At 38.5% G+C, this 17,900-nt stretch overlaps 1 protein-coding gene across 2 annotated transcripts in view; it reads right to left on the reverse strand.

Annotated features, from left to right (window-relative positions):
- tcerg1l (transcription elongation regulator 1 like) overlaps nucleotides 1-17,900 on the reverse strand; it is a 669,172-nt gene that overhangs the window by 153,345 nt on the left and 497,927 nt on the right. Inside the window, exon 7 of one of the 2 annotated variants that reach the window (XM_051922987.1) lies at nucleotides 15,158-15,249. The exons of the other annotated variant lie outside the window; for it this stretch is intronic. Within the exon in view, the coding sequence (XP_051778947.1) occupies nucleotides 15,158-15,249 (92 nt within the window). The remainder of the gene's footprint in view (nucleotides 1-15,157; nucleotides 15,250-17,900) is intronic. 2 annotated transcript variants of the gene reach the window in all.

Raw genomic sequence — 17,900 nt, forward strand, 5'->3', positions numbered from 1 at the left:
TAGCAGGCTGCTTGCTGCTTGTGCTGATCGACACATTTACAAAACAAAAGATGCTGATGGAGAGGTGAGAAGGAATGTAAGGTGGGCCGGGATTACATGTTTTTTTCATAGGCTTCAGGGATTCTAGTGTTAAACATTTAAACTGAAAAGTACATACATGGTAAAGCATAAAAAAACCTAACTGAACTTACATAAAAATATCAAAAATGACAAAACAACAATAAAACTAAAAATGCACACAAACCCTGACTGACACATAACGTATATAAACAATCCACATCAACTAATTATTTTCACAAATAAAAACAAAAGTGAGTAAGTTACAGGTTTAGAAGGATATTTTCAGAATTTTATATAAAAAATAATGTTGTATTCCTCAATGAACAAAGATAGGAATACTTACCTAAAATGACAGGCATCAATATGTACAGTGCATCCGGAAAGTATTCACAGCGCATCACTTTTTCCACATTTTGTTATGTTACAGCCTTATTCCAAAATGGATTAAATTCATTTTTTTCCACAGAATTCTACATACAACACCCCATAATGACAATGTGAAAAAAGTTTACTTGAGATTTTTGCAAATTTATTAAAAACAAAAAAACGGAGAAATCCCATGTACATAAGTATTCACAGCCTTTGCTCAATACTTTGTTGATGCACCTTTGGCAGCAATTACAGCCTCAAGTCTTTTTGAATATGATGCCACAAGCTTGGCACACCTATCCTTGGCCAGTTTGGCCCATACCTCTTTGCAGCACCTCTCAAGCTCCATCAGGTTGGATGGGAAGCGTCGGTGCACAGCCATTTTAAGATCTCTCCAGAGATGTTCAATCGGATTCAAGTCTGGGCTCTGCCTGGGCCACTCAAGGACATTCACAGAGTTGTCCTGAAGCCACTCCCTTGATATCTTGGCTGTGTGCTTAGGGTCGTTGTCCTGCTGAAAGATGAACCGTCACCCCAGTCTGAGGTCAAGAGCGCTCTGGAGCAGGTTTTCATCCAGGATGTCTCTGTACATTGCTGCAGTCATCTTTCCCTTTATCCTGACTAGTCTCCCAGTCCCTGCCGCTGAAAAACATCCCCACAGCATGATGCTGCCACCACCATGCTTCACTGTAGGGATGGTATTGGCCTGGTGATGAGCGGTGCCTGGTTTCCTCCAAACGTGACGCCTGGCATTCACACCAAAGAATTCAATCTTTGTCTCATCAGACCAGAGAATTTTCTTTCTCATGGTCTGAGAGTCCTTCTGGTGCCTTTTGGCAAACTCCAGGTGGGCTGCCATGTGCTTTTTACTTAGGAGTGGCTTCCGTCTGGCCACTCTAACATACAGGCCTGATTGGTAGATTGCTGCAGAGATGGTTGTCCTTCTGGAAGGTTCTCCTCTCTCCACAGAGGACCTCTGGAGCTCTGACAGAGTGACCATCGGATTCTTGGTCACCTCCCTGACTAAGGCCCTTCTCCCCCGATCGCTCAGTTTAGATGGCAGGCCAGCTCTAGGAAGAGTCCTGGTGGTTCCGAACTTCTTCCACTTACAGATGATGGAGGCCACTGTGCTCATTGGGACATTCAAAGCAGCAGAAATTTTCTGTAACCTTCCCCAGATTTGTGCCTCGAGATAATCCTGTCTCAGAGGTCTACAGACAATTCCTTTGACTTCATGCTTGGTTTGTGCTCTGACATGAACTGTCAACTGTGGGACCTTATATAGACAGGTGTGTGCCTTTCCAAATCATGTCCAGTCAACTGAATTTACCACAGGTGGACTCCAATTAAGCTGCAGAAACATCTCAAGGATGATCAGGGGAAACAGGATGCACCTGAGCTCAATTTCGAGCTTCACGGCAAAGGCTTTGAATACTTATGTACATGTGCTTTCCCAATTTTTTTATTTTTAATAAATTTGCAAAAACCTCAAGTAAACTTTTTTCATGTTGTCATTATGGGGTGTTGTGTGTAGAATTCTGAGGAAAAAAAATGAATTGAATCCATTTTGAAATAAGGCTGTAACATAACAAAATGTGGAAAAAGTGATGCGCTATGAATATTTTCCGGATGCACTGTATCTTAGTCAACAAATATAAAAATCCCTTTAATTGTATTGTGCAGATTATTTTCCCTTTCAAATACAGAATATGTGAAAAAAGTTGGCCAAAGTTCTTACAAACAGAATTTGGAAATTACTGCAGACACTTTTAGATTTCCAATTCACAGTCCACTAATGATAAGCAAACCTTGCAGAGTTTGCTTTGCTATGAGTTCGGTGAACTCACAAAAATATTTGGGAACTTTTCAGAAGCTCTGGAAAATGCATTGAAGCCAAAGGGAAAGGAGGAACTGAACTAGTTTTGAGTGGGTTATAATGGTGTAATGGTATTTTAAGTGTCCCTGAGGGTTAGGGAAGTGTCCACCAGCTATGTTGGACTAATTTTTGTGACCAAAAATGGGATCTGTGCTTTAAGTCAGCAGTGCTAATCACTGCACCACCATGCCTTAAACAGCAAAAGAGACAGACAGAACAAATACCACAAACAAAATACAACAAATGGTCAGAAACTAGCAATAAATACATAAAAAGGTGATGGAGACCAGATTAAGAAGAAAAGACCATCGTGTGGGACCAGATATGGGAACAGGATCAGCAGGAACAGGTTGTCGAGCGACACAAAATAATGATAAAATGCTGGTCTTGCACTTCTTTCACACAGCAGTCTCTACTACAGTACATTGATTCCATAACTAAAAAAACATGTCCTATAACTCTGAAAAGAGCATTACAGTGCAATCAGAAAGCATTTAGGCCCGTTCAGGTTTTTCACATTTGGTTATGTTGCAGCCTTATGCTAAAATCATTTAAATTTATTTTTCCCTGCATAAGGCAACACTCAATAACTCAGAATGACAACGTGAAATAAAGGATTTTAGAAATTTTTGCAAATTCATTAAAATAGAAAAACTGAACCATAGCATTTACACAGGTATTTAGACCCATTACTCAGTACTTCACTGAAGCACTTGAGGCACTGATTCTTAAGCATTCTGAATTAAGACTTTGATGGAGCCTCCTTGAGCATGACACAATAAGCCTCACACACATGATTTGAGGATTTTCTGCCATTCTTCTCTACAGATTATTTGGATGGAGACCATCGATGGACAGGTATTTTCATATTTCTCCAGACATGTATGATTGGTTTCAAGTCTGAGCTCTGACTAAGCCATCAGGGACATTCCCAGAGATGTCCCTAAGCCATTCCTTTGTTGTCTTTGCTTTGTGCTTGGGGTCATTGTACTGTTGGAAGATGAACCTTTGGGCCAGTCTGTGGCCCCAATTACTGTTGCTGGAAAAAAAAAACCTACAGCATGATGCTGTCATCACCATGGATTACTGTTGGAATGGTATTGTGCAGGTGATAAGTGGAATCTCTTTTTCCCCAGACATAATTCTAATCTTTCATCAGACCAGAGAATCTATTTTCTTAAAGTCTGAGAGTATTTTAGGTTCCTTTTAGCAAACTCAAAGCTTATGTCCATGTGTATTTTACTGAGAAGAAGCTTCTGTCTGGCCACTTTGTCATAAAGCCCAGATCTGTGGCGTGTTGCAGTGATGGCTGTCCTTCTGGAAGTATCTCCCATCTCCACACAGGTATTCTGGAGTTCAGCCCTTCAGGCCCTACTCTCCCAATTGCTCAGTTTGGCCAGGTCGCCAGCTCTAGGAAGAAGCATGGATGTTCAAAACTTCTTCCATTTAAGAATTATGGAGGCCATTGTGCTCTTGTGAACCTTCTGACCTGCAGATATTTTTTATAGCCTTCCCCAAATGTGTGTCTAGACACAATCCTGTCTCAGAGCTCTGGAAACAATTTTCTCTACTGAATGGCTTGATTTTTGCTCTGATATACACTGTCAACTGTGTCACCTTATATAGACAAAAATGTGCCTTTAGTAATCATGTCCAATCAATTCAACTGACCACAGGCAGACTACAAACAAGATGTAGAGGCAGTTCATTGATGATAGGCACTTATGAATTGTGAGCGAATTCCCTGGTTGGTTCATCTAATCATAACTATGTTCAACTTGACAAAAGAAAATCCGGATATTAAACGCATAAAAGTCTGGGATGAGGAATCTGTTGAGTGTATGCGTGCCTGTTTTGAATGTACTGACTGAACCATGTTTCAAGATTCCTGTGCTGATACTGATGCACTGATGGACAATGTAAATACCTATATAAAATTCTACAAGAATGCCATAATTCCACTTAAAACAATCAAAGTATATCCTAACAATGAGCCATAGATTACCAGAGATTTAAAAGAAATGATAAACAGAAGAAACAGGACATTTTATCATGGAACAATAACTGAACAGAAATAATTACAGAAGGAGACAAAATCCAAGATAAAGTGGGCAAAGCTGAAGTATCAGGACAGAATTGAGAATGAACTATGGATTGATAACCTGAATTAATTGTGAAATGGAATGAAAATAATTCCTGACATTTATACTAAATTCAATAATAATGTAGAATTAACAGGGGTTAAAAATAAATATTAATTGACTCAGAAATTTAATGAATTCTATTTAAGGTTCAAAATTTTGCTTCAGGAATTAATCAGCAAAAGAACAGACTTGAGACAGGTGCCCAGCCCTTCTTTCAAAATGACGTCAAACTAGTCTTTCAACAAACCACAAACAGCAGGTGCCCAGACTATGAAAACAGGCAAATATTATTCCATTAGCAAAAGCTACACATTGCAAAGTAGTAGAAGCCTTCAGACAGATGGTCCTAAATTCTCATAGCATAAAAACCTTTAAGAAGTTAATTAAGAGACCATTACTAAACAACATCCATGCTTATCTGGGCCCATACCTATTTGAAAACAGAAGATGCCATAGCAAACTTTTTGAATGAGCACTTGGAAGAACCAAAAATCCACGTAAGATTTGTGTTGTTTAAAGATTTGTCAGCTTTTATTACAATCCAGTCACTCATTTAGTTGACAAATTGATTGATCGATTCTGTTTGGACCCTAACTTGCTGGGGTAGATTCTGGACATTTTAACAAACAGAACACAAAGATTAATGTTAATAATAATCGTAACAATCAGCGTGTTCCCTAATGATCTTAACTTAATTGTAGGATCATATCAACACTGCTTTCTGTCTCCTGTTCTGTTTATCTTATGCACAAATGGCTTCAGGATATCACACAAGGGCAGACATATCCTGAAATTTGCTGGTGACTTCGTGATTGTGAGTCTTCTACACAATAAGTAGGACAGTCATGGATATATTGTTGATGAGTTTCTTCAATGGTGTGAGTGTTCATTTTTATAGCTAAATATCTTTAAGACAAAAGATATTGCTGTATGGTTGGATATGGTTTTAGGTGCTGCCCTCTCAACAATTATTAAAAGGGAGTCAGTGGACTTAGTGAAGTACTACAAATATCTAGGGACATTCATCGATAATAGGTTATCTTTTGTTCTCAACACAGAACAAATTTGTAAGAAAGGACAGAAATGGCTTTTCTTTTTTAGGAACTCAATTGTTTTAAAGTGGAGAAAACCACAAGTGACACTTTTTAAAAGTATTTTATTGAAAGTGTTGCTATATTTGCTTGTATATGTTGGTTGGATAAAGTGTGATGCTAGGTAGGAGACAAACAAGAATGTGATAGATCCAGATATGGTAGAGCTTGGTAGTTGAAACAGTTTTGAAATAAATAAAATAAAGTAATAAGATACATTTATGGTAAAAAAAAAATAATATTAGGTAAAAAAAATTAAGGTTAGGTTTACTACTTTTAAGAGTACTTAAAGTGATTGTATGTTTTATTAACACACTTTCCAAATCTTGATCAAAAAAACCCTTAATGAAAACATCTTCGTTGCTCATATGGCAGTATCGGACACCTCTTCCTTTTTACTCCTAGCTATCAACTAGGATCCTTTCTAGATTTACCTTTTTCTGCTTTCTGTTTCAATGTTTTCTTGTTCAGTTCCTATTTTTGTTTTGCCAATATTGCAAGATTATTAGTTCCATAGAAAGGCTCCATAAAGCATCACAAGAGAAAATCTAAAACGTAGCCACGTATGGAGCTGAAGAAAAAAAACTAGAACTAATAAACTACTGATTCTTGGACATGCAGTGTCCAAATTAATTGTTTTGCATCAAAGACACAAAGGCAGAAGAATGGCACATTTTAGAAAGTATGACTATTCTTTTTATACGTATCAGAAAAAAATACTAACAGCTTGGACTTAAGGACAGTTTTTTATACCTCAGGTACTGATGGCATTTTCAGCACTTGAGCCAAGAAAAAATTCCAGGTCCTACCACTGTGTCACCATTTAAAACTAGTTTATGTCATTGTTTTTACTCCTCTTGTACTTTTCTATTCTGTTGCCATATGATATACAAATGCCTATGTAAGACAGGTTTAGGTTTATTATAATTTGAATACAGTACAAAAAGATATTTGCTAGCATGTCTCACACAGACTAGTGACAGTTGTATAATGCAAATAAGACAATGAATATGATACCAAATCATTGTCATGCTCTGAAGTTTAAAACTGAGGATGGGGTAGGGTAGGCTTGACCACAGCAACAAGTTTTAAAGTGCAAAAAGTGCAAAAGTGCATTATATTAAAAAGCAAATGGTAACAATCGGTGTCCAAAATGTTTGGTGCAGTTTAGAAAAATCTTCAATAAATATTCATAAAACAACAGTGCCCATAGTGCAATAAGGAAGATAAAACCAAAAAATAAGTTAATCTGATAAATATATTCATATCTAAAACCCGGAAAAAAAGTCAGAATTGACTCCCATCCATCTTGTCCCCAGTGCGCTGCTCAAGGTTTGCTTAGTAAGGCTGAGACACTGACGGACACGGTCCTTAATCTGACTCCCATCCCAGAAATCCCCTTAGGTACATGCTAGGACACACCAAGCCCATCTCCCTCTACCTGACACCTCCATCAATCTCCACAGGTCACCTTCAGCCCACAATTACCCATGCTACACACCTACCATCACTGGAACACCATTGCCTACACTCCACTACACAGTATCCTCAACCTCTTTGCCTCCTTCCACCTGCACTGGCTCGATTCACCCGATTCATCTCTCTCCATTTTTTCTTTGATTTTTCCTGCTACAGTTTTCTTTCTTTCTCAACTTTCTTTTTTCAGTTCCTTTCCTAACCTATTCAGACCAACTGATAGCCCTGCGAGTGCAGGTGCTTCCCAAATGATGCACAAAACAGTAATAAGGGAAGGCTGTGTCGATCACTCTCATCCAAAATCAACCTGGCAATTCCCCCTTTAATCACTCTGTGGCCACATATCTCTTTCACATATACCCATACTCATTTCTAAAAAAGAAATCCTGCATCTGTTCTGATACGCTTTACTGCAATCATATTTATTAGAATGCACGTAATAAAGGAACAATGCATTTGTTATATTCTATGACAGCTGCACCACCACATTCTTTACAGGAAAGCAACCTGACCAAGAACCACCACAACCTATGACTCAAGAGTCATCAAGAATACAAATAGCGTAATAAAAGGTAATATTTCACAAGGAACCCTCCAAAAGACACAAGAGAGAAAACAGAAAAAAAATATTTCTTCTAATCTTAACATCCTTTTAACCACTCTGAAGTGTTGAAATGAAAGCAAGGGAAATTGCAAGGGATTAACATGGGGAAAATATAGGAGAGGTACAATAATGAAAAACAAACAGAGGAGGTCAGTATTACTTGCAACCTTGTTAAATTTAAAGTTAAAAATGATGCACAATAAGTTTGAATGCTATCGTGACTGTAAATTTTGACACAAGATCAATGATACTGGAAGGCTTTCTAACCTGTGTGTCAATTGTGTAGACATAGCAATTCAGGTGAAAGCCAGTAGGATCACCATTGTGGTGTCCATCAACCACTACATTTAAATATTATCTTTATTTTTATCAAATACTGTACATGCCTTCTGCTCAAGGTTGTAGTTGCACTGAAAAGGTGCCTTTTTATTTATAGAGTATCTTGGTATTGCATATCTTTTGTATGTGGGTGTGTTTAAGGCTTTTAAAGCTTATGACATATTTGTTAATAACATACTGAAATTCAAAATCTCTTTCATACTATAAATTCATGTATAAAAGCACCATTACCACACTAACTGTCATTTCTGTTTGCTTTATGTTTGTGGTTTGATCATTATTCTCAAGTACTGTGCGCTAAGGGCAAATTCTAGGTGTATTGCTACTGTGGTTTGTGAATTGCTTTAAAAAAAAAAGGCAAAAATTCTCAATGCAATACATTTTTCTTCTTAAATATTTATCTTTTTTAAATTATTCATGAGGCCCACATGCAAGTGTATTTCAAAAGCTTCAAGAATTGAAGGTAACTTAGTGTTTCTTGATACTGTTCACCACTGTGCAGTCAAATCAATGACTTCTGTCCATTTTACACACACACACTGAAAACATATATATATATATATATATATATATATATATATATATATATATATATATATATATATATATTCTGGGGGAATCAGCCCTGGCACAGACTGGCAGACGCCAGCAATTCCAAAAACACACACGTTTTATTTACACTATGTACAATCCTTTACACAACACAGTGCCCCCTGCACCAAACACCTTTAATTCCGGGCCTCTCCACAGTCCTTCCTTCACCGCCTCCACTCCCTCTCCTCTGAGCTTTGTCCTCTTCCTCTCGACTCCGGCTGACGACTGGTGGGAGGTGGCCCCTTTTATGTCCACCTTGACATGCTCCAGGTGCCCTCTGATGAGCTTCCTGCGGCACTGCCTGGTGTGGCGGAAGTGCCGCATGAGCACCCAGTGCTTCCGGGTGTCCCCGGTATTCTTTCCACCAGCACCTCCAGGTTTGGCGGAAGTACTGAGGTCCCTGGTGGGGGCCGCAGGCCACTATAGGGTTAAACTTCCATGCTCAATTCCCGTGGCCCCCATACAAGCCAGGGCGGCTGATCTCGTGGTCCGGGGAAGATATAGTTAGTCTCTCTCCCGGCCCTTCTAGGCGTCCCCCAGACGCCTGCCACAATATATATATATATATATATATATATATATATATATATATATATATATATATATACTAGCAAAATACCCGCGCTTCGCAGAGAAGTAGTGTGTTAAAGAGGTTATGAAAACATATATATGCATATATACATATATATACATATCTACATATACACATATCTACATATACATATATATACATATATATATATATATATACATATACACATCCACATATATATACATATATATATATACACATATCAACATATATATACACATACATATACACACATACATAAACACACACATACACATATATACATATACACATTCATACATAATGCGTTGTAACACGGGCTGTGATTGTTACATGGGAGGGAGACGACAAATCACAGCTTCCCTCTTTCTAATCGGGCCTGTGATTGGTGCTTTGACTGATGCCTAGATCCCACAGTATGTCCCCTTAGGAGAGGTGTTAGGCAAGTGTAATTGAATAGTGGTGCTGCAAGTTTAGCTTTACACCTGTTTTTAAGGCTTATTGACTGAAAGGGGCTTTCATGAAAAAACTTAGGGCTTTGCTACAGGATACACCCTCCACAAGTTAAGGAAGTAAAAATAAAGGTATATATTTCTGTTTTATTTAAACCTTTTAAGTTTGTATGTGGGCGGCATGGTGGCGCAGTGAAAGGTGCCAGTTAGGAGACCCGGGTTCGCTTCCCTGCGTGGAGTTTGAATGTTCTCCCCGTGTCTGTCTGGGTTTCCTCCGGGTACTCTGGTTTCCTCCCACAGTCCAAAGACATGCAGGTTAGGTGCATTGGCGATTCTAAATGGTCCCTGGTGTGTGGGTGTGTGTGGGTGTGTGTGCCCTGTGGTGGGCTGGCACCTTGCCCGGGGTTTGTTTCCTGCCTTGTGCCCTGTGTTGGCAGGGATTGGCTCCTGTATTTAGGATATAGCGGGTTGGACAATGGATGGATGGACATTTGTATGCATAGCCCCATTTGCCCGTTTTCGTTTTTTTTCTTTCTTCAGTAATATTTCAGCAAACCCGGAGCTTGTCAGTTCAAATCCTGGTACTGACACCACTGTGTGACCCTGAGGAAGTCACTTCACCTGCCTGTGCTGCAAAAAACAAAAGTAATGTAACAAATTGTACCTTAGATGTTGCAAGTTGCTGGAAAATTGGCATAAGTCAAATAGATAAATATGTATTATACACATAGGAACTATTCATTTATTTTCAGTTAAGTCATCTGCAGCAAACCTTTATAAATGAGGGTTTCTCCTTTTTAGATAGTGCAAACTGTTTCTTCTTCATTGAGGTTTTCTCTTGGAGAGCTTTTTTCATTTTCAATGAAAATTAAAGCAGCAGCTGCCAAAATATGTAGCTTTCTTATTAATTTTCAACATTGTGTAAAATAACTTTATAAAGTAACATAAAAGGTTTAAATACTGGTTATCCTTTTACACTAAAATATTACTAAAGAGATACAAAAAAAGTAAAATGCATATGTTGTTTTTCTTTAAGGAGATTAAATATTACTGAAGAAAGAAAAAAAAACTAAAACAGCCAATGGGGCTATGCATACGAACTTAAAAGGTTTAAATAAAACAGAAATATATACTTTTATTTTTACTTCCTTAACTTGTGGAGGGTGTATCCTGTAGCAAAGCCCCTAACTTTTTTCGTGAAAGCCCGTTTCAGTCAATAAGTCTTAAAAACAGGTGTAAAGATATTGACAATAAGCTACACAAACCCACCAAGACATGGAATCGTTTAAATCAAGTATCACTACATCTTCCTTTCTTAAAGAGAAGTAAGGCAGTACTTATAAGCTTAGTAATGTTATACATTTCAAATGCTACTTTGATAAACTTTATCACTTCAAACAACTGAACTATCCAGAACATTTCAGGCATACATCCAGCATTCAAACTATGTATAAAAAGCACAACTGTTAAAGGAATTCAGCATTTCTTAATTGAAAATGTTCCTTTAATCCTCAACATGTCTCAATGAGTCGTTCTGGTGGTTTTACTTGACGTTTTGATCTTCTGGTTAATTGTGTTTGCATTTGAGATGTTCTTTCCTGATTTATACTTGTTTTCTCGTTAATATTTGTTTCGCTGGTGTTAGTGTTCTGATTAGAGGTTATTGGTCCTTTGATGTCTCGACGGTTTCTTCTTAGAACAGCTCCTATTACGCAATTCCGTCATATACTGGTCTATTGTTTTGCCGGTTTTCTGGAAACATGTAAAAAACTTGTGCCGCTCAAACGTCACATTGCGCTTTGGGTTGCAATACGCTTCGAATTTTTCAACTATTTTGTTCAATTTCATATTGTCTCCATCTTCTTCAAACTGAAAATTGTTATACACCTCTAGCGTCTCTTCGCCAATTACATGTAGAAGCACAGACGCTTTCATTTTTTCACTTTTCCTATCTGCTTCAATCGCAGCAAGATACAACTCGAATCTCTGTTTAAATCTTTTCCAATTTTCAGCTACATTTCCCTTTAACTGGAGATTTGGTGGGAGCTATAATCCTTCCATATTTTTTTTTCTCCTTTGCTAGAACGTCTTAGCGCTTTCTGACCACGTTTTCGGGTTACTCACAGACACGAGACTCGTTCAAAAGCTGAACCTCTTCTTCACATTCCTCTTCCAATCCGCCACTTCTGACACCATGTAGTGATCTTGTTAGGTTCGTAGTTTAATCAATACACAGGATTGAAAGATATAATAACTTTTTAATAGACAGACTTTAGAGACATTTACTGTACATGTTACTACTCGTTCTTTAGTTCACGCCCATTCTCCTACTTGCATCGGCATTCACAGGCATTACTAATCATTCTGTAAGTATCCCTTAATAGACCTTACTAATCAACTATCATTACAAAATCCAACGTGGTTTGTGCCCTGCATTTACTTTTTTAATTAAAGGCGAGCTTTTAAGCCTGAGAAATCACCCCGTAAATGCACACGTTTAATTGCACATGTGTTAATATGTATGCTTACACAGTATTAAACCCACCGAGACATGGAATCGTTTAAATCAAGGCGCTGCGTTACCTTCTTCCAGATCGGCCCCAAGGCGTTTCACGTGATTACGTAGGAGGCGTGATGACACGATACGCGACTCCGCCCCCATCCATTACAGTATATGGACAAAAAAGAGGTTCCAGTTATGACCGTTACGCTTTGAATTTCGAAATGAAACCTGCCTAACTTTTGTAAGTAAGCTGTAAGGAATGAGCCTGCCAAATTTCAGCCTTCCACCTACACGGAAAGTTGGAGAATTAGTGATGAGTGAGTGAGTGAGTGAGTCAGTCAGTCAGTCAGTCAGTCAGTGAGGGCTTTGCCTTTTTTATTAGTATAGATATATATATATATATATTGTGGGGAACAGCCCGGACACAGACAGGTAGACACGATGGTTTCACCCAACACACATTTCTTATTCATATTTACAATAGTGAAGTGCACAAACCCAGTGCCGCAGCACCAATCACCCCCTCAAGTCCTTGGCCACAACACAATGCCTTCTCACAGCATCTGGTCCGCCTCCACTTCTCTTCACCAAGCTTCGTCCTCTTCCACCCGACTCTTGCCCCTGACTGGAGGGAGGCGGCCCCTTTTATACACCCCGGAAGTACTCCAGGTGCATCATGAGGCTTCTGTAGCCACACCCCTGTGTGGCGGAAGCTCTAGCGGTGTAACCGGAAGTCCACTGGGTGTCCCCAATCCTCTTCCCCCCAGCACTTCCGGGTGTGGCGGAAGTACTGAGGTCCAGGGCACCCAAGGCATCGGGGCGCCCCCTGGCGGTGACCACGGGCCCCTACAGGGTTGACACTTACCCGTGGCCCCCACAGCAACCAGGGAGGACGCCCTCTCGTGTTCTGGAGGAGGCACAAGCCCTCCTCCGGTCCTCCTGGGCATCCCGGCCGGGCATGAACCCCCGCCGGGTACCACAATATATTATATATATATATATATATATATATATATATATATAATATATATATATATATATATATATATATACTGAGTGGTTACACTTTGGTGTTGCGGATTTCATTTTACTATAATGTACCGTTTTGTGCCTATTAATGTATCCTCAGTAACTTATAATGACAAAGTGGAAGCATGTATTTAGAAAGGTCTGCAAATTTTTTAACAATCAGACTATAATGACAAAGTGAAAAAATATATTTAAAAAGTTCTGTAAAGTTATTGTAAATCAAAAGCTGAAATCATGTACAAATTCAGACCCTTAATTCAGTACTTTCCAGAAGGACCACTGGCAGTAATTACAGCTTTGAATCTTTTTGGTTAAGTCTCTACAGGCTTTGCACACTTACATTTAGGCAGTTTATCCCATTCTTCTTGGAAGATCCTCTCAGACACCATCAGATTGGTTGGGTAGTGTCTGTAAACTGTCATCTTCAGGGTTCCCTGCTGATGTTCTATGAAGTTTGACTGGGCTTTTACTGGGAACATTAGGACAGACACAAATTTGTCCTGAAACCACCCTGGCGTTTTCTTAGGTCTCAGTTTATTACCGTGTTGAAAGATGAATTGTCACCCCAGTCTGAGGGGTTTGGAGTTCTTTCCAACAAGCTTATTTTTTTGTCTCATTTGACCAGAGAAATGTCCTTTAAATGCCATCATATGCGTTTTTCTTAAAAGTGGCTTCTGTCTAGCCACTATACCATAAATGCCTGATTGTTCTTCTGTCAGGTTCTCTCATCTCAGTAGAGGATTTCTGAAACTCTGTTAGAGTGACCATTGAGTTCTAGATCACCTCATTAACCAAGGCACTTCTTGCTCACCTACTTAGTTTGACTGAACAAGTAACTCTAGGAAGAGTCCTGGTGGTTCCAAACTTCTGCCATTTAACAATTCTTGAGGCCACTGTGCTCCTGGAAACACTCAGACCTTTAAAATGCTTTTATACCCTTACCCTAAACTGCTGCCTCACTACAATTTGAGGTCTACAGAGAGTTCTGTGGATTTCAATGGCTTGGTTATTGTCCTGCCATGTAGTGTGAATTGTGGCGCCTTATATACAGACTGGTGTGCGCTTTTCTAGACTATGTCTACTCAATTTATTTGGCCACAGGTGGACTCCCATCAAGTTCTAGACACAACTCGAGCATATTAAAACAAGCAGAGTACACCTGACCACATTTTGGATTAACACAGGCAAGGGTCACGAACACTTATATAAATGAAAAATGTCAGCTTTTGATTTTTAATAAATTTGCAAAACATATTTTCACTTTAATTATTGTGACTTTTGGTGTGCAGATTGATGGGGAAAAATCGCAAATGCATAAATTTCAAATTAAATCTACAACACAATAAAGTGAAGGGGTTTGAATACTTTCTGAATCCACTATCATATATAAAGATTCTCTGCCTACCATCAGGACCCATGCCTCTAATAATACATGCTGTATGAAGGTATATAAAGCAAATGTCCCTTTAAGAGAAAACTAATTCTTCTGCATATACCCATTTGAACTGCATTCTCTATGATGCTTTATCAAATAAAACTTTAAAGGAACCTAATATCACTGTAAAATGTTTTGAAGGGAATTGTAAACATCACCATTCAAACACTGATGATGACAAATCTATAAACTACTGACTAACAGGTTTACAAAGATTCTGCCTCTATAGAGCAGCAAGAAATGCAATCCATCACAGAGATAGCTTCAGAGGTACATATACATTTAGGTGCCAGTTCCTACTTAATCATAATAATAATGGAATCTTGGCAAATAAAATACTTCATAACTTCATTAATCTGTCAGTCACTGCAAAAGAAATAGATGTCAAGTATACACATCTGAGCAATTAATATAAAGTACAACATTTTTAACAGAATTCCCTCTACAAAGTTAGTCAAAAAGATGATTCAACAGCTTATAACATATAATTAATCAAAACTGGCATCTAAATCCACCCACTATTGCACTGAATGATTTATAATATAATAGAGACATCTTTAATCATATATGACTTTCCAAAGCCTTATTATAAAAATAACTATGATGTAACAAACCTTATTTTGGCTTTCAGTTGATTTAGTCTTTCGATCAGTATGCAAAATGAATGTCCCAGTGCATGATGTTCTTGCAGGCTCCAGGCTCTTATCTGTAATTGTAAATACACAGAAAATTTAAGTTTTTCTTATAATATCTCTTAGTCTTTGCTATGCGTGTCTTTTTATAGCCATCATTTATGATATTCATTGAAATGTTGTTTCTTGTATTAAAAGTAATGAATAATTTGATTATAATTGGAAAATACTACACTCAATATATATTATTAAAAGAAAAAATATAGAAAATATTTTTCTATTAAAACAAATTGCAGGAAAAAACAATTAATCATTATTTACAGTATGTTATTGGTAAAAAAGATATATGGCTTCTGTCTTGTGTTTCGGTCTTGCAGTATTTTAATTTGGGTTGTACAACTTGAATTAAATGTCAAAAATATGCATTGAGATTAGTAAGCGTTGGTGTCCTAGGTCATATGCAAACCAGCCCTAGAACTAACTGAGCGGAAAACAGTCTTGCAGGAGTCATCTGCATGAGAAGTATCCTTTTTTTGCAAGTATTAGATGCTGCCAATCACCACTGGCTGAATTATTAGCTCATAAATCATCAACTGCATGTGCTCTGGATCCTGAAATCACAAAAGCCTCTTCAAATCCCAGGCAGAAGCTCAGTCTGAAGTGTTTTCAATCATTTCTTGGAAAGCAACACAATTAGCACAAGTGTAGACTGTGGCCAGCTCTGTGTTGCCAAGACTTACAAGAATTGCTAGGCAACTTGGGACAAAAGGTGATGCTCCTGACTGCAAATCTCTGGAGGTCCTCACAAGGATGTCTATGGATCTGAACCACGTAATGTTTTGTTCTTCTGCTACTTTTTCTGCACCAGAGGTTTGTACAGTGCTAGTTCATTTTAGGACTATGAAGCTGCTGAGCCTGATCTTACGATGTCAGACTAGCTAGTATCGCAATAGCTTCTTTCTAAAATATTTTTGGGTGAAAAACCAAAGGTTTTTCAATTTAATATAAACATGATTAATTTTAAGAAAATTGTTCTAATTATTGATTTTTTTTAATATAGTATATACTGTAAATCTAAATGTGTGTTTGACTGGAATGCAGATCCACACTATTAAACCTAACTTGGCCAAATTTTGCACATATTTCTTATTTATGCAGGGGAGACAATATTCTGTGTTTCATTCCAAAGGTTTTCCACAGGGAACTTTATTTAGTGACGACTGCACCTGTGTTTTAATAGGGATGTGCCAAGGGAGGCACTTTTATGATTTGACACAAGCATGCAAAGATGTTCCCCATAGTGGGTTTATTCAGTGTAAATTTGTTTTAAGGACAATTTTTCATCCCTGAGGAATTTATCTGGTGACTGCACCTGCACTTTATTCCACCCTGAGCAATGCCAGGTACCCTTGCTAATTCTCTCTATGCACCTGTATCAACTGCTAAATAAACAAATGACTTAAATATAATTCTGTCTTTCTATGTACATCTCTCTATGGCAAATTAAAGTTATAAGAACCACACTGAGCCCATAGCTTAGTACTAAAGTGGTTAATTAAAATGAAGCACTAGCATGTAGCTGATGTGTCACAGCAATTGGACTGACACTTTTGGTAATTCAGATGCACAGCAACATGAGAACATCTTGAGATAATACTACTGCACTCAGAATGCCTGGCTCTGAACTGTAAGGTTCTCTACACCATTGCTGAAGCAGATGATGCCCTAAGTGTATCTATACTAATAAAAGGCAAAGCCCTCACTGACTCACTCATCTCTAATTCTCCAACTTCCTGTGTAGGTAGAAGTCTGAAATTTGGCAGGCTCATTCCTTACAACTTACTTACAAAAGTTAAGCAGGTTTCATTTCGAAATTCTACGCGTAACGGTCATAACAGTCGACAACGTCCGTCATGTTAAACTTTCTTATTTATGGCCCCATCTTCACGAAATTTGGTAGGCGGCTTCCCTGCGCTAACCGAAACCGATGTACGTACTTATTTCAGTGGTATGACGCCACTGTCGGCTGCCATATTGAAACTTTCCAACGGTCTTTGTTACTTATGGGCCCATCTTCAAGAAATTTGGTATGCGGGTTCCCAACTCTAACTGAATCCTACTTACGTACATATATACATCCATAGCCTGCAGCTCGGTCGTAGTGTGAGGCAGCGTTGGGTTCCCCCATCCCCACGCCTCCCACGTAGTTGGCTGCCTGCCTATATAAGGTTGTCCGTCGCTCCGGTCTCTTCATTCCCTTACTTGCTTCGCCACGGTATTCACATCTCCCTGCTGATAACTGCAGCATTTTTATTTAATCCACGGCTTCTCTGCTGTTTTATTGTTCGTTTATTACAATTATAGTTATTGTGTAGGTATTTTAGACTTAGTTTACATTGTTCAGGTACCCATTTCCTTTATCGTTCCAACCGTACCTCCATTAACATGTCTATCGAGGTGATCACCATCGATCAAAGAACTGTCACTTACCGAGTGGTTTCCATGCCCGGAGATGGTGACTGTCTTTTCCATTCTCTGTGTTACATATTGCATGGCCATATCAGGCTCACTCTTGATATCCGGAGGTACATTGTGTCTTATGTATTGAATGACTGGGACAGGTTCAAGGTGTGGACTGATGACGGTACAGGAGATAAATATACTACAGAGGAGCACTATAAGAGTGAAATGCTTAAGCCCTTCACCTATGGTTCTGCATGTGAGT

Source organism: Erpetoichthys calabaricus, chromosome 2 (assembly GCF_900747795.2).
Source record: "Erpetoichthys calabaricus chromosome 2, fErpCal1.3, whole genome shotgun sequence".
Taxonomy (NCBI): Eukaryota; Metazoa; Chordata; class Cladistia; order Polypteriformes; family Polypteridae; genus Erpetoichthys; species Erpetoichthys calabaricus.